The sequence below is a fragment of the Cynocephalus volans genome, chromosome 1 (genome assembly GCF_027409185.1).
Source record: "Cynocephalus volans isolate mCynVol1 chromosome 1, mCynVol1.pri, whole genome shotgun sequence".
Taxonomy (NCBI): domain Eukaryota; kingdom Metazoa; phylum Chordata; class Mammalia; order Dermoptera; family Cynocephalidae; genus Cynocephalus; species Cynocephalus volans.
In genome coordinates, this window is record NC_084460.1 from 32,781,801 (window position 1) to 32,806,083 (window position 24,283).

At 38.2% G+C, this 24,283-nt stretch overlaps 1 protein-coding gene and 1 non-coding gene across 3 annotated transcripts in view; one reads left to right on the forward strand and one right to left on the reverse strand.

Moving 5' to 3' along the window:
* The window catches only part of RPN2 (ribophorin II), a 57,973-nt gene that overhangs the window by 13,341 nt on the left and 20,349 nt on the right, over positions 1-24,283 (forward strand). For both annotated transcript variants that reach the window (XM_063098720.1, XM_063098726.1), the window contains exons 3-9: positions 4,357-4,452; positions 5,337-5,512; positions 9,664-9,739; positions 10,720-10,854; positions 12,948-13,124; positions 14,749-14,867; positions 16,178-16,283. In XM_063098720.1, the coding sequence (XP_062954790.1) occupies positions 4,357-4,452; positions 5,337-5,512; positions 9,664-9,739; positions 10,720-10,854; positions 12,948-13,124; positions 14,749-14,867; positions 16,178-16,283 (885 nt within the window). The remainder of the gene's footprint in view (positions 1-4,356; positions 4,453-5,336; positions 5,513-9,663; positions 9,740-10,719; positions 10,855-12,947; positions 13,125-14,748; positions 14,868-16,177; positions 16,284-24,283) is intronic.
* On the reverse strand, positions 18,610-18,684 carry TRNAT-GGU (transfer RNA threonine (anticodon GGU)). The gene has a single exon. It is a non-coding gene; the product is annotated as a tRNA-Thr (tRNA).

Here is a 24,283-nt window from a genome sequence, read left to right on the forward strand (position 1 = left end):
GCTGGGGCCACTAGAGCTCAAGGGAAGAGGAGGAGAGACCTACAGAGTGCATGAAGGTGGGAGGAGCTGCGATGAGAGAAAGAAGGGACTGCTTGGACTGTTCAAGCCCCAGCCATTTCAAGGCTGACCCTGGTGAGCACATGGAGCAAGAGCTGGCAAAATCCTCAGCTGTGCCCTTTGTGTGAAGTTGCTTGGAGACTGAGGGGGAGAGGAGGGCCCCCAGGCCAGCAAGATCACTGACACGGTGCCAGTAGACCCACATGGGAGTGAGGGACCACAGACAAGTGAAAAAAGGAGCCATTCAAAGGCTGCCTAGCTACGACCAGCCACCGCAGAAGCCCCCTGGGCTGTCAAGCCAGGGTGGGTGTGCCAAGGGCCTCAACTGTGCCCCCCATAACATCTGCATCCAGCCCACTGACTACGGAGCTGCCACCAGAAACCCCCCAGGATCTTGAGCTGGATGTAAGAGGTGCTGAGGGCCTTGCCACACACCCCTACCTGCACTTCCATTTCTCTACCCCCTCCCACCTGCCCCTCCCACTGCTCCACAACAAAAATAATTTTGAATGTAAAAAAATAATAATATCAATAAATAGATAAATTAAAATATATATATATATATTAAATTTTTATTGAATCAAAATTGATATACATATTTTTGGGGTTGAACATTGAGATATGTTGATCAAATCAATATTACTAGCATATATATTGTTACAAATCATAATTATTCTTTATGCCCCTTGTCCAATTCCTCCCCATCCCCCTTTCTCTCCCCCCCTCCTCCCTCTAATCACCATAAGTTTCTTCTCTCTCTCTGAAAGAATAATGGTTACTCTGATTTGCTGCCCAAATGATCTGTCCAGTGATGAGAGGTGTGATCAGGTCCCCCAGTACTATCATAGAGCAGATGCCTCTTCTGTCACTCTGAAATGGGCTCTGTGGAGAGAGACATCCTCCTCCTTTATCTCTGCGGGTGACTCTCTGTGTGTCAATGCAATCCAGTGGCTGGCAGACCATCTGCGTGGTGGTTGGGGCGTCTAGCTGTCTTCGTGGCATCCATGGTTTTCGTGGTGGTGATGATGGGCCACCCACATGAAGGAGATGTTTTTGGCATGCTCCTTGGTGCTGGTGCTGTGCCTGGTTGTGGAGAGTGTCTGATCCCTGGCTCCATGCCCCAGGTCCCCGAGTGGGTCTCAAGGCACTGGCACAGTGTGCCTGGTTGTGGGAGGGGGGTACGGTCCCCTTCTCCATGCCCCGAGACCCATTTCCCTACCTCCTCCCACCTGCCCCTCCCACTTCTTTACAACAAAAAATAATTTTAAATGTAAAAAAATAATATCAATAAATAGATAAATTTTAAAAATATATTTAAAAATAAAATAATCCTTGAATTTGAGGGAGAAGTTGAGTTGATGATATGACATGCTTCCAGATGGCGAGGACAGCCTGTACAAAGCCTGGAGGCTTCCAAGTGTTTGTTATGTTTGGGGCAATGAGTCAGTTGTCCAGGGTGGCTGGAGCAGACGTGTGTGGTCAGAAGTGCATGTGGAGGGCCGAGCCCGTGGCGCACTCGGGAGAGTGCGGCGCTGGGAGCGCAGTGATGCTCCCGCCGCGGGTTCGTATCCTATATAGGAATGGCCGGTGCACTCACTGGCTGCGTACCGGTCACGAAAAAGACAAAAAAAAAAAAAAAAAAAAAAAAAGAAGTGCATGTGGAAAGTGGCCCAGTTACAGAGGACCTGAGGTGGGGACTGTGGCCAGAGTGTGCCTGGGGAGCACATCACAGTACAATGTCTGAAGAGATTACGGAGCACAGTCTGAGAGGAGACAAAAGTAACTGGGAGCTCTTCATGGAGGAAATTAGGGGAGGGGAGGGCAGAGGAGAGAGACTTGCTGTCTTTTCTACAGGACTTGGTACCTGATTAAGTTCAGGGAGTTGCAAGGGAAAAAGGATAGTGGAAAGCACTGATGTTCTTTGCTCAGGATGTTGGGATAATTGGGGTATTAACGTGGGGCACATAAAGTTGGAAGCAAGGAGATAGGGATGGACAGTTAGAGGGCAATTTTCAGCCTTCAGGTGGGAAGATGAGTCTGGATTGTGGGAGGGCAGCTGGAATCAGATTTTTAAATCCCACTAAAGTGGCTGGCTAAAGCCTCAGCCCTGGGTGGGCTAACTGAGAGTCCTGAGCATGTTTGGTGACCTCTTTTATGAAGCTGTTAAAACCATGCTGTCAACATCGTGCATGGGCTTTGAAGTCACTGAATGCTGGTACTGCTTACCTTGATTTGTCTTTGCAAAGAATTAGAGTAAGCATGATGCAAGTTTTACTCCAGGTCATTTTTAGTGGTCTCTTGAGAGTGGACATTGTCTAGCTCATACTCTGGAGCCAGGCTGCCTGGGTTTTGTATTCTAGTTCCCCCAGTTAAGAGTTTAGTGACCTTGGACAAATTACTTTGCCTCTCTAATGCTTCCGTTTTCTTGTCTGTAAATGTAAGATAATAAGAATACCTGATGCATAGGATTTTGGGGGTATTAAATGAGATGCACACAAAGCACTTAGGACAGCATTTGACACATTTTAAGTGCTCAAAAAGAGGTAGCAGTGACCATAATCACATCATTTTGGGGTCTTAGGTGCTGTCATTCCATTGTTGAAGCACCAGGTGGCGACAAAGATCATGTCCTAAGCTTGCCCATGTTCTTCTGAAAGGACTCCTGAGTAATTTGTTTTCTTCAGATCCCTAATTTATGCAAGATGAATTGTTTTTTCATTTCTCCCTCCAATGCTTTCAAACTTATGGTTGAAACTCATTTGTTTTGAGACGCTTATTTAAATTTTATTGATAAATTTTTTAAAAAGTTTTTTGGTTGAAGTAACACATGCACACAGTAAAATATCAGATGATACAGAGTAGCTATTAGTGAAAAGCAGCAATCCATTGTATGGCCCACCTTGCCCTACCTCTTATCTTACTCCTCTGAAACACCCACTTCTAACTGTTTTTATTACCATATAGTTTTGAATAGCTGACTTTTATGTTACTTCAACCAAAATATTTATTAGTGTAACTATTAAATAATATTTCTTGGAGTTCAGTAGAATAGAAATAGCATGCGTTTTGTTATGGGCATTCAACAAAATCCCTGCTCTCAAGTAACTAGTCACTGGGGAAGGGATGTACTACAGTGTGATAAATGCTTTGGGGGGAACACTCAAGAAGTATGTCCCACTTCTGGAATGAATGTCAGCGAAGGCTTTCTGGAAGAGGTGACATCTGAGCAAAGATGAAGGTAGCACCTGGTTTGGCAAACAGGAAAGACAAGGGAAAGAGTGCTCCCAGCAGGGGGAGTAGCAGGGTCGAAAATATCAAATGGAGAGTATGGTGTAACTTCAGCAGGCTGGAAGGTAAGATGGGGGTTTGGTGATGAAGTTGGCACAAAGAGTGAGGGTCAGTTGTGAGGGCATTTCCTACTGTGTCAGAAACTTTTGATCTTGTCTGAGAACAAGGAACTACTGTAGAGTTTAATAGTAACACAACAGGGTTACATTTGTATTTTGTGAAGATCACTCTTAAAGCAGTGTGCAGAATGGATTGTATGGCTTGAGACCAGTTAAATGATTGTAACAATATAGGTGAGAAATGGAAGGGCCTGCTCTAAGGCAATGACAGAAGCCAGAGGGCAGGATTGGGTTTGAAAATGAAAAGAAGGTCATCTTGATAGGCTTGGAGGGGAAGAGAAAAGTCATGAATGATCTCTAGGTTTCTGGATTCGTGGTTGTATGGATGATGATGCTTGTACATGAGCCGAAGAGTCCAGATGAAGAAACAGAAGATTTTAAGCTCATTTTAGATTTGTTGAGCCTGACTTGGTTTTGGAGACATCTAAGTGGAGACCCCAATACAACTGAAATCAGAGGCGACTCTGCCGCTTATTAGCTTTGTCACCTTCAACAGGTTACTTGCCAACTCCAAACCAGAGTTTCTTTTCCTGTTAAATGGGATGAAGGTAATACTTACCAAAGTGTCCTGTGTTCATTAGAAGGAAGAGCATTGTAAACACTCAGCACAGGTCATGGCCAGAGCAGGTGATCACTGAAATGGTTTCTTTTCTTCCTTGCTAGGGTTCAGAAGGACTAGAGTGCCTTCGGGCTTGTTGCTCCTCATATGAAGTCAGCAGTTGTGGGAATACAGTGTCCTATGAGAAATAATTGCTTAAACAACTAAATCTCACGTTGCCCTACTCTTAAGTCATCACCAATGGCTTGAAATTTTATCATTCGAAAAACACTTTTGCTTTTCCCAGTCACTGCATATGTCACCACTTAACATTGACTTTTTCTCCCTATTTAGAAAGCATGCACCTTCATTAAATCTAACCTTGATCCCAGCAATGTGGATTCCCTCTTCTACGCCGCCCAGTCCAGCCAGGTCCTTTCAGGGTGTGAGGTGAGTCCAGGATTCTACATTGACATTTACTCTAAACTGTAAAGTACATTTTTAAAGGGGGAGGGTCATATCATATTGTTTTGTTTTGTTTTATTTGTTTTTGGCAGCTGGCCATTATGGAGATCTGAACTCTTAACCTTGAGGGCCAGCCCGTGGCTCACTTGGGAGAGTGTGGTGCTGAGAACACCAAGGCCCCAGGTTCAGATCCTAGATAGGGATGGCCAGTTAGCTCACTTGGGTGAGCGTGATGCTGACAACACCACGCCAAGGGTTAAGATCCCCTTACCAGTCATCTTTAAAAAAAAAAAAAAGAAAGAAAGAAAGTGAACTCTAACCTTGGTATTGTAACACCGAGCTCTAACCAACTGAGCTAACTGGCCATCCTGGATTTTTTTTTTTTAATTAAACCAATGATAATCCATAGGTATGGGTGGGAATTTGTTCCTGTGATGGTGTTTTTTTTCCTTAAGAAAGTATACAGGTAGTTTGTTTATTTTTCCTCTAAGTTTTTACTTTTCGTGGGTATTAAATTAACTTTTTCCTACAGTTGTTGCCTTTCTTCTGGGAGGCCTTGTTTTTTTTCTTTCCATCTCCCTTTAACATTTAAAAATGTTCAAAATATACCCTCATACCAGATTTCTGGAGATCATTTTATTGAACATAGGCGAACCATATAAGCAGACAAGTAACTTGTCAGCATCTATCCTAAAGTGTTGTGCTATGGCTTTCCAAACATTTAATTCTGGTGTCTGGGGATCGGAGGAGGATGAGCATGTGCTCGGCATGTGTGACTCTGGCAGCTGCTCTGCATGCCATTTTTGGCATGTCTGCCACCAGTTGCCAAAACCTGTTCTAAAACTCTGTGTGTGCCAATTTTTTCTTAGATCTCTATTTCAAATGAGACCAAAGATCTGCTTCTGGCAGCTGTCAGTGAAGACTCGTCTGTTACCCAGATCTACCATGCAGTTGCGGCCCTAAGTGGCTTTGGCCTTCCCTTGGCATCCCAAGAAGCACTCGGTGCCCTTACCGCTCGTCTCGCCAAGGAAGAGACTGTGCTAGCGTGAGTTGTTATCTTGAGCATTCCCAGGCTTCATTTGTCTTGGGTACTATCCTAAGAGGGTTCATTTATTGGTTCAGCAAATATTTCCTGGGCGCCTACTATGTGCCAGGTGCTCTGCTAGGCACTGCAGGCATAATATTCAATGAAGGAAGATAAAGTCCCTGTCCTCATGGAGCTCACATAGGCATGGTCTTCTACAAGCTGCTCAGACAGAAGGGAGGTCCTGAGTCAGAGCATGAACACACGATCACTTAGAGACACAGTTGCCTTTTGACATTAGAGGGCAGATAACTAGATCAAGGGCAGATAACTGAGGGAGAGGGAGGCCAGTGAGTCATGCACATCTCTTGCTGAGGCTTGGCCAGAGTACAGTGACATGTTGGCAGTGGAGGCTTTGCAAAGAAAGAGGGCTTGTGGGATCCCTTGAAGTTGTGAGAGACAGCATCTGGTGGCAGAGGTGGGTGCTCAGAGGGTAGAATATTCTAGGAATCAGACTCTACTACTCTGCAAAAGGCTGAAGGAGAAGCACCTTATAAGAAAGTGACTTTGAGCAACTTTCCTCTTTATTATAAATGGTAATTTAACTGACTTCAGGATGTTTGCTGAACTTAAAAGTGATAATTTATGTAGTTTTTTTCTTTAACACTAAAATGTCTCATATGAAAATATTTTTCTGTTGTTTTCTATATGTCCCCATTTAATTGCAATCCCTGAAAGAGGGTGTGGTGTACCTGGAGTCCTGTTAAATGTTTAGCAAGAGGTTGGTGACACCAGTTTCTCCTTTCAGAACAGTAAGGTTGTTTTCCAGTTGTTTTGCTAACAACCAAATTGTCTCTAAACTTGAAGCTTTGTTAAGGGTGGGGCTCACAGTCAGTTGACATTCTCTCTATGTCACTCTCACACCCTACTCATATTCACATGGTCAGTAATCAGTAACTTTGGGGCTGGTGTTTTGTACACACTTTGTCCAGTGCTTGGCCCCTTTGGTCCTTTGATTTCAGGACATATATTTTGATCTCTGCTCATAATCCCTTGTAGTAGAATGCTTCCCCAATCACCGCCATCTCATGTCATGATTTCACTGTCATTACCTTACTTCAGTGCCACCTTCTACAAAAAAACTTCCCATTTCCTTCCAAAGTAGAAAAGGAAATCTCCTTCCTCAAAACCCCCAGAACAGGAAGAAGTACAAGGGAAGTGCATCTGATTTGGAATCAGACAGACTTGGGTTTGAAACCAGCTGTTTTACTTCTTTGCTGTGTGACTTCAGGCAAGTTACCAACCTCTATCAGCCTCATCTGTAAAAATGGGACCAATAATTCTTATATTATGGAGCACATGTCAGAATTAAATGAGATAATAGATGTGAAGAGCCTAGTGCAGGGCCTGGTTCTTAGTGGGCATGCAGTAAATGGAGTTTCTTCTCTAGACCATTTCTTTCTTAGGTCCTTCTCTTAGGGAGCTGGTTACTTTCTTGGTTGTACTATAGTTATTTCTATATTAGATTATAAACTTCTTTATTTGCAGTGCTCATAGAGCCTGGTACATGGTATGTGCCCAAGAAAGAGTTAATAAAGACTGAAACTATACTTTTATGTTTTTACTGTCTTGTAGAAAGCTTACAGGTAGAAAGAGCACATGCTCTGGATCAGATGGAATTGTGTTCAGATCCAAACTCTTCTACTCAATACCTCTGTGACTGTGAGCATACCATTTAACCCTGCTAAAACTCAGTGTTTTCATATGTAAAATCTGGATTTCTGTTTCATATGGTTATTGTGAAGGTCAAACTGGTAGGATGCCTTCTATAATATTACTTCTAATTTGCCCTATTTAAGGCAATCTGATAAAAATTAGGACTCTTCTAAATGGGCTTTCTATATTTAAGTGGACTTATTCTAGGAGGTATATGTTCATAAACTTATCTTGAATGAAAAAAAAATTCATAGGTTTAAATGAACCCTCTGAAAAGATGTCATTGTGGTCTCTCATAAACCAATTTCTCTGAAACGTCTGCTGTATATTAGCAAGACAGTATCTGCTTTCTTAGTATTTGAATGTAGTACTCCACAGAGGAAGAAGTTGCTGGCTGGGGAATAAGTAATTAGAGCCAGTGACAAAACTTTTCTAAAGCTGAGTGGATTAATTTCATTTTAAAACTTCTGAGGTTCTTACCAGACTGGCAGTTACTCATTCCACAGAAGAGAAAAATGATATCTTAATTGAAAAATTCTTTCTAGGCTATCTCAACAGCCTTTTTTAGCTCAGCATTTATCATGGGCAAATGTGGGATTTTTATCTTGTTTGGAAATTCAGGTTTCATTTTCTCAAGTGCATTATAACAATAAGCATCCCATAGGAGTCGTTGAATACTCTGAGGCTCCTCTCTCTGTGAATTGTGACTCCTCTGTTTTCCAACTTGTCATCTCAATGGAATTAGTTTTCCATGGAGGGAATCTAAATTGTTATGATCTCGACATAAGCAGACAGATTCTTGCTCTACATTTCCTGACACATTGACTTGTAAGTGGTTTTACACACCCGCCCAGTCATGTTTTAGGAATTAAGGAACCATTGCAGCATTGAGCAGCAGTCTGTATAACCACCAGGGGGCCTCAGCTTTCCCCATTTCACCTAGAAAAGCACCATTTATACATTCTAAATTATCTGTATTAAGAGACTAGAATCTAGTATATACACACCTATGACATTCTACCTTGAAGAGTCAGTCTTACAGAAATACACTCATCATTGGGTAAAAATATACAAATGGGTGATAAAAAAAACAATGAAGCACTGATTCATGCTACAACATGGATGATCCTCAAAAACATTATGCTGAGTGAAGGAAGCCAGACATAAAAGGTCACATATTTTATGATTCCATTTATATGAAATATCCAAAATGGGTAAATCCATAGAGGCAGAACGTAGACTGGTGGTTTCCACGGGCTGGGGGAGGCAGAATGGGGAGAAACTGCTTAATGCGTATGGGTTTTGATTTTGGACTGATGGAAATGTTTTGGAAGTAAACAGAGGTGGTGGTTGTACAACATTGTGAGTGTAGTAAATGCCACTGAATTGTTTACTTCAAGATGGTTAATTTTGTTATGTGAGTTTTACCTCAATAAATTTTTAAAAATTATATATATAATAAGGGTTGTCAGTTAAAGTATTGTATGACCTATTAAAACAAATGTTTATCAATTGGTGATTGAGTAAATTGTGGTACATTTAGGCAGTGCAATACTATGTCATTGTTAATAAGTATGAAATACATTTATATGTACTCATTTGGAAAGATGTACACATAAACTAAACTAAAAATAAGTTAGAGAACAGTTATCTTTTAAGGATAGGTGTTACAGGAATTTCAACTTCTTTAGTAATATATTGTTTGAATTTTTGACAAATATGTACTTTTATAATAAAAAATAAATGACAGAAAAAGAAAAAAAGAATAGACTCTGGTTTTGGAACCAAATCTTCTGTTCCTTTTTGTAAATGCCTGAAGTATGAGTGACTTTCAGGTCTCCCAGCAGGATATTGATAGCAGAAGTGTTAACCATTCAACCTGTGTTTACTAAATGCTTCTTCTCCATATTGTATTACTCTGCTTTTTCAAAAGTTGCTCCAAATCCTACCCAACAATCTACAAATATAAATACCACAATATTTCTTTGGTCTTGGAATAAGAAAAATAGAAAATTAATAGGCAGCCAATTTCTGCCTAGCACAGTGCCTCATACAACATAGGGGATGCCAAATAACACCTTGTTTGAATCCTGTTCTCCCTAAGAGCATATCTCTTAGAAACTTAATTAATTCTTGGTCTTGGTGTTATATATGTGATGTCATTAGGAACAAAACAGATTATCAGAGGGCATGAACCTGTGCTCCCCCTATTCTCTGTGCCCACAGTTCTTACTGCCAGCTCTGTTGCCTGGGTTGTCTGCTCAGGCTTAATGATCTTTTCTAGTCTTTGTCACATCTTTCCCAACCAGATTGTAAATAAACTCCTTAAAGGTTGCGACCAACTTATACTTCTAAAGTACAAGAGCAGGTATTTGTGAAGGTATCCTGATATCGGAAGGTGTGAGTAGATGAAAGGAGATTTGCCATTTATTGGGGTTCTACTCTTTACCTTCCAGGACAGTTCAGGCTCTGCAAACAGCATCCCATCTGTCCCAGCAGGCTGACCTGAGGAACATCGTGGAGGAAATAGAGGTATGGATCTCCCAGTTCCTGTCTTTGGCAGATAGACACGCACAATTTGTTACAGCCGGTTACATTTTGTTTCATATCCATGGCACACTTCTGTTCTTTGTATTAGAGCAATATGTCTGAGGGAATATTTGTTAGGCTAATATAGTTACACCATAATTAGGCAACAAACTGCTTTTCTAGCCTTTTGTAGATATAATCCAATAGTCTACAGTTTTCGGAGTCCAACAAACCTAAAATTCAAATACTTTTTTCTGCCATTTACTGCTTTGTAATTTTAGGCAAGTTGTTTAATGTCTCTGAGCCTCAATTTCCTTATATGATGGTTGTAGGAACAAGTGAAAATGCCTGGTCCATAATAGGTACTCAGAAAGTGGTCACTGCTTTTATTCTTACTCTGTCTTTTGCCCAGGACATCTTGCTCTTCAGGGACCACTCGCTTGGGCTGCATAACTAGTGGTGACAGGCAGTCCTGACAGTGCCATCACCAGGTATTCCACAGGCATGTTAGCTGCCTAGTTAGCTGCCATGTTGCCCAGGAGGGCAGTAGGTCTCTCTTTGTCTTTCAGAGCATTGAATAAGAAAGGGAAGTGCTATGCTGTGTAGGGTGTGTCCAAATGGAAGGCCATGGAATCTATCTGTTGTGATGCTTCCTGGGTGAACTGCAGCCTGGCCCACTGGCCTTCTGCCTAGGGCAGCTGGTGCCCTCAGTGCCATGACTCCTGGGCTTGCACATGAGTACAAGGGGCAGGGAAGGAGCACTCCCAGAGCTGCAGAAGATATTGTTCTCTTCAGGTGTCTGTATGATAGACTTTACTCTCTGCCTAAGCATCTTTCTTGAGAAAGTACTAAGTAACTGAGGTGGTCGTCAGATTTAGAGTGAGAGATTTCTCAAGTCTGTGTCTGTGCTGGGGTGACGTGGTTTGTGCATCTCATTTCTATTATCACTTGACTTCCAACATGCTTCTGTTTTGTTGTGACAGGACCTTGTTGCTCGCCTGGATGAACTGGGGGGTGTGTATCTCCAGTTTGAAGAAGGCCTGGAAACAACGGCGTTATTTGTGACTGCCACCTACAAGCTCATGGACCATGTGGGGACTGAACCATCCATTAAGGAGGTGCCTGTCTGACAGTTCTCTGGCGTGAAACCCAAAGGGATTGTTAACTTTATCTGCTTAAGGATGGCTTTTGTCAGAGAGGGATGTTCAGACAGCACCTGGAGTGCTGTCACTCAGTGTCTCAGGTTAAGCATTAAGAATGAGAAATAGAAAGACGTAATGCCTGTCTTCAAGAAACTGGTTGTCAGTGGGACAGACATGTAAACACATTGTCACACTTTTTTTTAAATGGAGTACGGACATGTCCTGAGGTAGTGGCAAGAGGGCCAAGTGTATTACTCCTGCTTCATCTCTGCTTTCTTCCCAGTACCCCTTCCACATTGTCTCGTGAATGCTTTCCACGTTGGTGGCACATGCAAATCCTCTTTCTCTGAGAAGCGCCCTGTACTTCAAAATGGCCTATTCTCTTTCCTCCCGCCTCCTCCTCAGCAATGGCTAAATCTTAGCTAATCTTTGCTGTTTGACATAGTTCACTTAGAGGCACATGTCTACCAGATATCCACAAGGGGTAATTCTTTTTTTTTTTTTTTTTTTTAAGAGGAGCTTGTTAACCTGAAAGAACCTTTAATTGGAATGTGTATGGGAAGTCTTTTTGAGTAGGACCTTCTTTATACCCCTTGTCTGTGAGAAGGTTACCAACCTTTGATCTAAAGTACTTAAAATATAAGCTGCTATTATTTAAAATTTAGGAGGAGAGATTAGGGTTTGAAGTTAGAACTTCCCATTTCTTTTATGCATTATGAATTTTGTGCCTAGTTTCTTGAAGTAAACGGTAAATAATGATCTGTCTTGGATAACTTGAATTAATTTAGTATTTTCTCTAGAGGGTATGATCTAGTAATTTATTCACGTATTGCATTCATTTTGTGTCTTTTTCTTCATCCTAAGTGTAGGAGGTCTAGAAATATCATACTCCCTTTCGATTTCTGTAACAGGTGAAAGTGCAGGAATGGGGGGTCTTAGGGTACAAATTATTATCTTCTATACACAGTAAAGTAGGTGAATTGGTGATATTCTGCATATACAACTTAAACTTTTTCCTGCTTTATTTCTAAGCTTCTACTAACCAGGTATTTGGCTAGAGTAATTTTGCTGTCACTGCTTTTGACACAACAATTCTGGTGAATAGTCACCTATTTTAACATGTCAACAGCCTACTGATGGAAAAATGTAATTGGTACAATTAAAGAAAATTATTTCATGTCGACTGTGAATAACACTGTCAGGAACAAGGGAGCTCTTTTGTTAGCAGCAGATTTTAAAAAACAAAACTGATTGAAATGGAAAATGTTTCACTCTAAGCAAACAACCTCCAGAATTTTAATAATGCCTTTTAGGTTCCACTTTTTAAAAAATTGCTTTTGGTTTTCTCCTCTAAGCAGCCCATTAGTACTTAATGGAGAGTTATTTTAGTTTCTTTCTAATGTACATGTTTGCCATTTTTGCTATAAAATTTAGTCTTATAAATATGAACAGCCCCAATTTACTACTTAGAGGTAGGTCGGGAGGGAAGGTAGTTTAGCTGGACAGGTGATGGGAATCAGGAAAGAACAGATTTTCTTGTGGAAGGGCTTTGGAGACAAACAGACCTACGTTTGAATTTTGTTCTTGCTATTTTTTTTTTTTTCTGTTGTAACTTGTAAAAGTTACTTAATCTTCTTTAGCCTCAGTTTCCTCATTTGGAAAACATCATACCAATCTTTTTGGGTTTTTGTCAAGATTCTGGTTAATGCATGTGAACCACCTATCATGATGCCTGGCACATATAGGCATTTAACAAATGATTACTGCTATATGTATTTTATAACATACTTTCATATATCTCAGTAGTTATATGGAAGTATCTTGCATTTGTATAGTAAGCATTCATTAAATGGTTGACATAAAATGCATGAATTTCAGTTTATAATGTAACATGGACAAAAACAACCAAAGTTTTAAGTGCAGAATATTGGCTTTTTCTCCCTTTACATATTTGTATTAGTGGCTGAAAGATCTTAAGGGAATGACTCAAATCCTACAGGGAGAAAGGGGTGGCTCTACCACTTTCTGGCCAGAGAAAGATCTGCAGCTGCATTTCCCTTTTCTTTCAGGATCAGGTCATCCAGCTGATGAACGCAGTCTTCAGCAAGAAGAACTTTGAATCGCTCTCAGAAGCCTTCAGCGTGGCCTCTGCTGCTGCTGCACTCTCCCAGAATCGCTACCATGTTCCAGTTGTGGTTATACCCGATGGCTCTGCTTCTGATATTCATGAACAGGCTATCCTGCGGGTATGACTTCCATGCCCACAATATGCCATCCTGATCACCGTTGCCACTGCAAGGCTTTCACAAATGTCAGGACTATGATACACTGCTAGTTGTAGCTCCCATAAAGACATACTCATTATATGCAGGGCAAGACTCTTTTCCCTTAGCCTGGAAATGGGGACATGACCGTGGGTGTACCAGTCACAGAATCCTTCAAATCTATCCCCCCAAAATTTTTTCTCCCCAGAGGATTTTAAATAGTACAGGCTTTCAATAAATTAAATGCAAGAAAATTGCATTTCTGGGTTTGTAACTCCAGATGTACAGAAAAGTCTTTTAAAATGCATTTCCGAGTACCAAAACTTTCTAAATACATCGTTTTAAGACAGCTGTTTTAATTCCCAAGTAATTCTGGTACATACAGTTGTTAAAATAAATATCAGGTCTCTTCCTCCCTGGTGCTGATAGTGTATCTTTCTGCTTTTTTCATAGCATAGTCTCCCCTGTTACTCAGCAGGAAGCATAGACTTCTCTTTTGTGTTTATTCTTTGAACAGAGCAAAAGCACAGATCTTGAAATCACTTAGAAATTTCATCTCAAATGAGGCAATTCTTTGTTTTTATCTGGAAACCATTGACAAGCTAAGTCTTCATCAGAAATTAGCATTTTGTTTATGTCTAAATGTTTGAGTTCCATATAGGACAGTCCCGTCTGTCCCATAAGTTCTACTTTGGTGGACCCTGTGGACCTCCTCCTGAGGAAGTGCCTTGTACTTCAAAATTTACTATCCTCTCCCCACGTACAACTCATATCCCCTCAGCAAAGACTGGGGTGAGAAGTAACCTGATTTAACGTAGTTCATCATGAGTCAAGGGGGACTAAGAGAACAAGTGGAAAAAAGCATTGGCTTTGAAGCTACATAGACTGGGGTTTGAATTATGGCTCAACCACTTAACTGGCCATGTGGCCTTTGGAAGTTCCTTAACCTCTTGTCGCCTTAGTCTCTTCGTCTGTAAAATAGGGATTGTGCTGTCTATCTCATAGGATTGATGGGAGGATATATGTAAAGACCCTACCCTAGTATCTCCCATATGAAGGTACATCAAAGAGTTTGTGGAATAATACAATTAAAAGATAATATGAATCTTTCCATAAACTTTTTGAAGACCACTCATATAGCTGGTTTGCAACAAATAATAATTATTGTTATCCATATTTCTTTAGTTTTCCCATTGCTCATACATTCCTAAAGTATTTTGCTTGTTTACAACTTTTTTTTTGAGATACTGTAGTAGAGTTGATAGAAGAGGGGATCAGAAAGAAGGAAACATAACTGTCTGTAATTTGGGACCAGTTATTTTCTTTGCCTGGGCACTAGTTTCCTTGTCTGAAAACTGAAATAATTGGGCAAGACCATCTTTAGGATCCTCCCCAGCTATAGCATTCTATAATCTATCCCATTCCTAACCGAATTGTGTTTTTCTTTATTTGATCTCTGATAGGCAGCAGAACAAAGTGAAGATTTCTTGAAGCAAGGTGTTTTTTCTCCAGCAGAGCTTGTTCCCTATAGATAAAGCACCCCAGAAACAAAATTTTCTACTCTCTCAGCCTTTGTTGCTACAGATAATTTTTTATTTATTTCTAGTTGCAAGTCACCAATGTTCTGTCCCAGCCTCTGACTCAGGCCACAGTTAAACTAGAACATGCTAAATCTGTTGCTTCCAGAGCTACTGTGCTCCAGAAGACATCTTTCACCCCTGTAGGGTAAGTCCCAAGCATGTTTTTACAGGGCGCCAACCTATTTGTTTTGGAAAGTTAACCTGCAGCCAGATTAATATGGCTGTAACAGATTAATATGGATATTACCAAGATCATAAAATCAACTTTACCTAAATTTCAGTTAGGTAAATTTGATCTGCTGGTATCAAAATCCTATAGTTGAATATAAGAAGAGGATTTTTAAATGAAGAGAATTTTGGTTTTACTACTTCCTTCTTTATTTCTAGTTGGTTCTATGTTGTTATGGTATAAATAGCTATTTTAAAATATAATCTTTTTTTTCTGATGTATGAAAGTACATGTTTATTATAGGAAAAATACAGAAAGGACGAATAAGAAAATAAAAATCACCCATAATTCTACCACCCAGAGCTAACTGCTAACATTTTACAGTCTTTTTTTTTTCACTATTTTTTCTATGCATGTAAATACATCTTTAAAATTTAATTAGGATTATGTTTTAGCTATAGCAATGTGTCATGAACATTTCCCGATAGGATTAAATATTTTTCTACAGTCATTTTTAATGGCTGCATTTTGTTGCTATGTAAATTTTTTTGAAATTATGGGTCAGTTTTTGCATGAGATTTTGTTAAGTGTTAAATTAGTAAGTTACTGAGATCAGAAGTTTTGAATTTTAGAGAGAAAATACATTTCTTAGGCAGTCATAAAGATACACAGGCAATATGTGAAATTAAAAAGCAAAATCTTTTTTAAGAATGATTAGTGGAGTGGTAAAAGACATTGGGATTTTGCTATGGTTAGAGTTAGAACTTCTCTACCTTTTTTTCTTCAAAATAAAAATTATTAATATTTTTCATAAAAGTAAATTATGTCATTTTTGGGAAATGTATAAAACATGGAAAAGTAGAAATAATGCCAGAAAAAGACCCACATTTATACTCCCCTACACCAACCTCTTTGAGCATTTGGGGTATTTCCTTCTATATTTTTTTCGGTTAAACTTAATTGGGATCATACTGTAGACCTACCTGTTTTACATTAAATTATGGAAAGCTACTAGAAGGAGGTGGAATTTTAGGAGCTAAGGAGGAAACAAAGGGAAAGAAAACTTTGGAAATTTGGGAGAGGAATTCACTGCAGGTAGTTTTTCAGTTTTTCACACATTGTAATCTGTGATTGAGCAGGAGATTGCCCAAGTGGAGTGGGAAGTTGAAAAGTTAAGGAGTGGTATAGCCCTGGACTGTCTCGAGGAGACACTTTGTAGCCTATGTTTGTTATATTCATGATTTCCGTACATGTATTCTTGCTAACCCTGCTGTCATTCTTAACAGGGATGTTTTTGAACTAAACTTCATGAATGTCAAATTTTCCAGTGGTTATTATGACTTCTCTGTCAAAGTTGAAGGTGACAACCGTTATATTGCAAATGCTGTAGAGGTAGGTGCTTTTCTTGTCATCTCCATTGCCATGTTAATATATCCAAGAAAATAACCAAGTAAGTACACAGCATTAGTAGTCTGATTTATTGACTTATCTGTGTGATCAAGCTAATGTGACTGTTGAGAGGGATATGTTTGAACTATGCTGTTAGACAGACTTAGCCAAGGCAGTAAATCAGGATCTTGGTCATAGCAAATTTATGTTTATTTGTAAATTATTCATTTTCCATTATAATTCAGCGTTACTATCTTACATAAAATTTAGAAGTAGAAAAAATAAAAATCACCCATAATTCCACTGAGGCATAAATAATCGTAAAATGTCTGGTGAGATAGGCCTTGGTAGGTTTAGAAAAGTGCTTGATGCCAATTAAGTGAGAAAAAGCGTCAAGTGACACATATGTAACACTGTAATGAGGCTATCTGGGTAGAGCACAGAAGAAAATTGGTAATCTTTCATAAAGAATTGTGTTTCAGATGTGTAGGTAGCTCAAGTTGGGTTGAAGATCCAAGGAGCTTTAAGGATAGAAAGCTAAGTCTCATTTATCTAATGCTTTGTGGGAATGAGGTATTTCACATTAGCGTATTTCTCAGCTAATTGAAGTTTACCCTTTCAGTCACTGTGGTTTTGCTTTAACCTTTTTATTTTTTATTTAATTTTTTTTTCCTTTGATTGCTGGCCAGTATGGGGATCTGAACCTTTAACCTTGGTGTTACCAGTACCACACTCTAACCAAGTGAACTAACCGGCCAGCCCACTTTAAGGAACTTTATTTAAGATGAATGACACATTTTCCTACTTTCTTGAACTATGGAAATATGGTTGAACCCTTTCTTACTCCAAATTAGGATTATCACTATGAACCCTTTGTTGAATGCCTGCTTCATGAGAAGCACAGTTCTATGTACTTTTGCTTATATTATGTTATTCTTAAAACCCTGAAAGATGGGTAGAGTCATCTTTATTTCATAGATGAAACTCAAAGGAGTGGAGTAACTTGTCCAAGATCAACCATCCTGTGTGGATAGATCCCCTGCGCAATACTAGTTTGGTAATAAGCCTTGAATATAGAGCTAGCCTCAGAGGCTGTGTACAGCTCCAATAGCTGGCCTTTTTTAGTGTTACTTTCTCCTTTCTATTCCACTGCTTCCAGCTGTCATTTCTCAATGTTTCTGTCAAGTTTCAGTGTCTTTGCTGCATCTACTTGACTACATCATTGTGCATTTTGTTGAGGAGGGATCTTGGAGTGGTACTGTGCCTTTCCTGAAATATTAAATGTATGCTGTTTGTGACAACCATGTTTTTTACTATTCAAATGTCATTTTCCATTCACTTTTCTTAATTGAAAATTTTTTAATCTTTTCATTTTGAAATCATTTAAATCCTAATAACATTTTCAAAAATAGTATGTAGAATTCCCATATACACTTCACCCAGTTTCCCCAAATGTTAATGTGTTATGTTACTATAATATGATTGTCAATACCAGGAAATTAACATTGATATAGTACTATTAACTAATCAACAAACCTTAATTCAAATTTCGCCAGTTGTCCTACTCCTGTCCCTTTCCTGGTCCACTATTCAATCCAGGATCATGTACTCCTTGAGTTGTCATGTCACTTTAATCTTAAGGTAATTTAAGATAATTTCTTTGTCTTTCATGACCTTGATACTTTTGAAGAGTACTGGCCAGTTACTTTGTAGAATGCACCTCAGCTTGGGTTTGTCTCATGTTTCCTGATGATTAAATTCAGGTCATGTGTTTTTTGCAAGAAAACCCCAAATGTGATTCTCTGTGCTTCTCAGTGCATTGTATCAAGAAGTGTATGATGTTGACATGTCTCATTACTGTAACCTTGGTCACTTGGGTAAGGTGGTGTCTACTAGGCTTCTCCCTGTAAAGTTGCTGTTTTTCTGCTTTGTAATAACTGTCTAGTGGGGTGATACTGTGAGACTCTTCAAATATCCTGATGATCTTGTATGCGACAGTTATTACTATGATGTTTGCCAAAAGTCGATTTTCTTTCTTTCGTACCTTCTACATTTATTAATTGGAATTCTACCATAAGAAAAAAAAGTGTCCTTTCTCTCTCATTTATTTATTCAATTATTTATAATTATGAAAATATATTTATTATAATATATTTATAATGTAATATATTGTATATGATTTATGTAATACGAGGGTACTTCAAAATGTTTGTGGAAAATTAGAATTAGAAGATAGTACTAAAAAATAAATAACTAAATAAAAATGAAAAAAAATTTAAAAGATAATACTAATCTTTCCATGAACATTTTTTTTTTTTTTTTTAGCAGCTGGCCAGTAAGGGGATCTGAACCCTTGACCTTGGTGTTACCAGCACCACACTCTAACCAACTGAGCTAACCGGCCAGCCCCCATGAATGTTTTGAAGTACACTCATATGTTTAAATATATTATATTATGGATATTTATTTTACTGTAAAGATTATGATTAATTGCTGTCATTTATTTTGTTGCTCATATTGTCATAGATTTTGACTTTGGAGAGCTCAAGTTGGTTCCTGTGATGCTCACTTTCTTTTAATGAAAGGAGTAGTCAGCTAGAGTTTGACCTTTTCAAATGTTACTTAACATAGGTAGATTAAATGCTTATATTTAAAGTTTGTCAGAAAGGAATATGTTTTCTGGAATGCTAGTCTCTCTGCCTCATGTCTGACCTTTTGAGCATGAGACATCTGATTCTAGTCCATTCACTAACATAACATTTGGGTAGAAACTATTGTCATTTATAGTTTGAACTTTTAAAATCTGGATTCTTTTGATGTTAGTTTCCTTCAGTAACAGACCTTATTTGCATTTTAGCACATTGAAAGGAAAATGCTTTTTTTGTTTTTTTCCTGAAACCTCTTCTTTCCACCTTCCTTACCTTGGTAACAAGGTGTTGAGCTCAGAAACCAGGTTTATATCTCAGTTGTTCTTGATCTCTTCCTTTCTTTTCACTTCTAACTTCTACTCAGTTACTAAGTTCTGTTGATTCCACCTGTGAATGTCTTTTCCACCAGTCCTTTGTTGTTGCTTTATTAGGTATTGCCAACTTGCTCTTTTTTTTTATATTCTTATCAGTATTTGGTATTATCAATTTTTAATAATCTGACAAATAAAAATGGTATCTTGTTGTTTTAATGTTTTTACATGGTTACAAGTGAACCGTGTATGTTTTCCTGTATTTATTGCCCATTTAGTTTTCCTTTCCTATGAGTGTCATATGTCTTTTGCCTGTTTTTTATTTGGTTTGTTAGTCTTTTTATTATTATTATTTTTATCTTTATTTATTTTGCTGTGCCTTTGTGATTTGAGATAAATCCTTTATTTTTAAATTTTATTTTACTATTTTTAAGGATATGCACATTTATTTGATCAAACAACAAATACAGAAACTGAATAACAGATGAGTAACAAAATACTCTGTAGAAAGTAGGGCTCCAAATTTTCACAAAAACTGGAGATGTAGAACTATTAAATTGTACATATTTCATTTTATGATCTCTACAATTATTTGGAATAGCTCTCTAAAGTCTTCCAAAAGCATGCAAATATCAAATTAATTTCAACAGAGAGAAACGAATAAACTTTTTAAAGGCAAATTAATTTCTAAGCAAATTAGCAAGTCCACTTAATAAAAAGAAATTAAGAACAGAAATTAAATGTCTAAGTTTAGCAAAATAAATTACATTAAAAAATAATAAAACAGAATATAAGCACAATGGCACTTCAGAAAGTTCATGAAAAAATAGAATTGAAAGATAATGGAAATCTTTCCATGAGTTTTTTGTTTATTTGTTTACATTTTTCCTTTTTTTGAAAACAAAGACTATGATCATAGAAAATATGTTCTCTGACCGTAATAACAGAAGGTAATTTAGAAAACTCACAAATGTGTGGAAATTAAACACTTCCCTAAATACACAATGGGTAAAAAGAAAAGTCACAGGAAAATTAGAGAGTACTTTGAAATAAAGATCAAAGCACAACATATCAAAATTTCTAGGATGCATGGCTCGTGCAGTGCTGAGAAGAAAATTTATACTTGTAAACACCTATATTAAAAATAAGAAAAATCTCAAGTCAGTAATGTAACTTTCTGCCTTAAGAAACTAGGAAAAATAGAGCAAAGTAAACCCAAAGCAAGTATAAGTAGGAAATAACAAAGATTACAACAGAAATATATGGAATAGGGAATTAAAAGACAATAGAGAATTTGTGAATTACTCATGACGGTTTAAGGATTTCGAAGACATCATATTAGTTGCGTCTGAAAAACAATAGAAAAAGATTAAAACAGAGGCCATTCTCACAAACTCATTCTATGAAGCAAACGTCACCCTGATACCAAAATCAGACAAAGATACAACAAAAAAAGAAAACTACAGGCCAATATCCTTGATAAATATAGATGCAAAAATCTTAGATAAAATGCTAGCTAACAGAATACAGCAACACATACACAAAATTATATACCATGATCAAGTGGGATTCATCCCAGGGATGCAAGCTTGGTTCAACATAAGCAAATCAGTAAATGTGATACATCGCATCAATAAAATCAAACACAAGGACCATATGATCATCTCTATAGACGCTGAAAAAGCATTTGATAAAATTCAACATTCATTCATGATAAAGACTCTCTACAAGTTAGATATAGACGGAAAGTCTCTCAACATGATTAAAGCCATATATGATAGATAAGCCCACTCCCAATATCATCCTGAACAGGAACTAGACAAGGATGCCCACTTTCGCCACTCTTATTCAACGTAGTATTGGAAGTACTAGCCAGAGCAATCAGAGAAGAGAAAGAAATAAAGGGCATCCATATTGGAAAGGAGGAAGTCAAACTGGGCCTGTTTGCAGATGACATGATATATCGAACAGCCTAAAACCTCTACAAAAAAACTCTTAAGAGTTAATAAATGGTATCAGCAAAGTTGCAGCATACAAAATCAACACACAAGAATCAGTAGCATTTCTATACCCCAACAGTGAATATGCAGAAAAAGAAATCAAGAAAGCTAGCTCATTTACAATAGCCACCAAAAAAGTAAAATACTTAGGAATAAAGTTAACCAAGGATGTGAAAAATCTCTACAAAGAGAACTACAAACCACTGTTGAGAGAAATTAAAGAGGACACAAGAAGATGGAAAGATATCCCATGCTCTTGGATTGGAAGAATTAACATTGAAAATGTCCATACTACCCAAAATGATCTACAAAGTCAGTGCAATCCCCATCAAAATTCCAATGACATTTTTCTCAGAAATGGAAAAAACTATCCTAACATTTATATCTTACTATACATTCTTACCAACTATGTATGAGAGTTCCAATTTCTCTACATCCTCATCAACACTTGTTATTACTATCTTTTTTGTTATAGCCATCCTAGTGGGTGTGATGTGGTATCTCATGGGTTTTTATTTTTTTTTAATTTTATTTATTTTTTTAAATTTTATTTTGTCAATATACATTGTGGTTGATTATTGTTGCCCCTTAACAAAACCTCCCTCCCTCCTCCCTCTCCTCCCTCCCCCGCAACAATGTCCTTTCTGTTTGCTTGTCGTATCAACTTCAAGTAATTGTGGTTGTTATATCTTCCCCCCCCCGATTTTTTTTTTTTGTGTGTGTGTGTGTGTGAATTTATATATTAATTTTTAGCTCCCACCAATAAGTGAGAACATGTGGTATTTCTCTTTCTGTGCCTGACTCGTTTCACTTAATATAATTCTCTCAAGGTTCATCCATGTTGTTGCAAATGGCAGTATTTCATTCGTTTTTATAGCTGAGTAGTATTCCATTGTGTAGATGTACCACATTTTCCGTATCCACTCATCCGATGATGGACATTTGGGCTGGTTCCAACTCTTGGCTATTGTAAAGAGTGCTGCAATGAACATTGGGGAACAGGTATACCTTCGACTTGATGATTTCCATTCCTCTGTGTATATTCCCAGCAGTGGGATAGCTGGGTCTATGGTAGATCTATCTGCAATTGTTTGAGGAACCTCCATACCATTTTCCATAGAGGCTGCACCATTTTGCAGTCCCACCAACAATGTATGAGAGTTCCTTTTTCTCCGCAACCTCGCCAGCATTTATCATTCAGAGTCTTTTGGATTTTAGCCATCCTAACTGGGGTTAGATGGTATCTCAGTGTGGTTTTGATTTGCATTTCCCTGATGGCTAATGATGTTGAACATCTTTTCATGTGCTTAGTAATTTGTATATCTTCTTTGGAAAAATGTCTATTCAGATCCTTGGCCCATTTAAAAAAATTTTTTTTGGTCTTTTTATTTCTTCCTTCGCAATCTGTATACCTCTTATTTCCTTTTACTTGTCTTTTTATGTTACTGAGTTATAAGAGTTCTTTATATATTCTGGTTACAAGTCCCTTATCAGATACATGATTTGTTGCAAATATTTTCTCACAGTCTATAGGTTGTCTTTTCACTTTCTTTTTTATTTGTATTTTGGCAGCTGGCCAGTACAGGGATCAAACCCTGGACCTTTGTGTTATCAGCACCACACTCTATCCAACTGAGCTAACCTGTGAGCCTCTCACTTTTTCGATGTTGTCTTTTGAAGCGCAAAATGTTTTAATTTTGATGAAGTTCAATTTCTTTTTCTTTTGTTGCTTGTGCTTTAGGTGTCATAACTTTTTTTAATTGAAACATAATTGGTTATACGTATTTGTGGGGTACAGAATTGACTATCAGTATCTGTGTATAATATGTGATGATCAAATCAGGATAGTTGGCATATTTGTCATTACAAAACATACTCATTCTTTGTGTCCATTAACCAATTTCTCTCCAATAGGTATCACAATTAAGGAATCATTGCTTAAACCAAGGTCATGAACATTTGCTACTTTGTTTTCTTATAAGAATTTTATAGTTTTAGCTGTTACTCTTAAGTTTCTGATCCATATGGAGTTAATTTTTGTATAGGATAAGAAGTAGAGGTCCAGCCTCCTTCTTTTGCATGTGGATATCCAGTTGTCCAGCATAATTTGTTGAAAAGACCATTCTTTCCCATTGAATATCTTGCCATCCTTGTCAGAAATCAATTGATCATTAATGTAGGGGTTAATTTCTGGACTCACAATTCTGTTCCATTAATCTGTATTTTTGTCCTTATGCTAATACCATGCTGTCTTGATTACTGTAACAGCTTGGCTTTTTGTAACATCAAACCTGATGTTTGTCCAAGTGTTTCTGTGGTTGTTAGAAAAATTATCTAAGTATAAAATAGCAAAAATGGGTAATAGCTGTTGTTCATGCAATGGTAATTAACCCCATTGAGGCCATTTGCTGTCCTTTTCCTCTTTGGTCATGGACTAAGCATTACAAAATCTCTCTTCCTCTTCATTACATTAGAGCTTACTGTGCATGTGTGTGTGTGTGTGTGTGTGTGTGTGTGTGTGTGTGTGAGAGAGAGAGAGAGAGAGAGAGAGAGAGAGAGAGAGAGTCGGCTCTGACCTTTGCCATATATGCAACTTTACTTTGTAATTTCAGTAATAGTCACAGTTAGAGTCTTAGAGTGGGTCAGTGAGTCCTGTTTGCTCTCCGTGGAGATGCTTGACATTGGTCAGAGTGCATTAAGGTGGTTTGGTGTGGAAGGTGGCCTCTAATAGCACTCATTGACATCGGACTGGCTGTCAGGGGAAGCATGGGTTTTGGAAGCTTTCATTAGCATTAATTGCCCCTAATGCACCATCATTTTTGACAGTAATAAGCTAAACAAGGGGGGGTTATTACTCCCAGCAGAAAGACTGCATTTCCTGGCATTAAAACATTTTTTGAGATGTTTGTGGCATGCAGCTCAGGCAAAGAAAGGACTAGCATGATCCAGTGTAAAGCAGGCTTAGCTGCATTTAAAGTGGAGAAACAGGTTCCTTTCCTATTATAAAAACTAATCCTTCAGTGTTGGTTTGAAGGAAGAAGCAG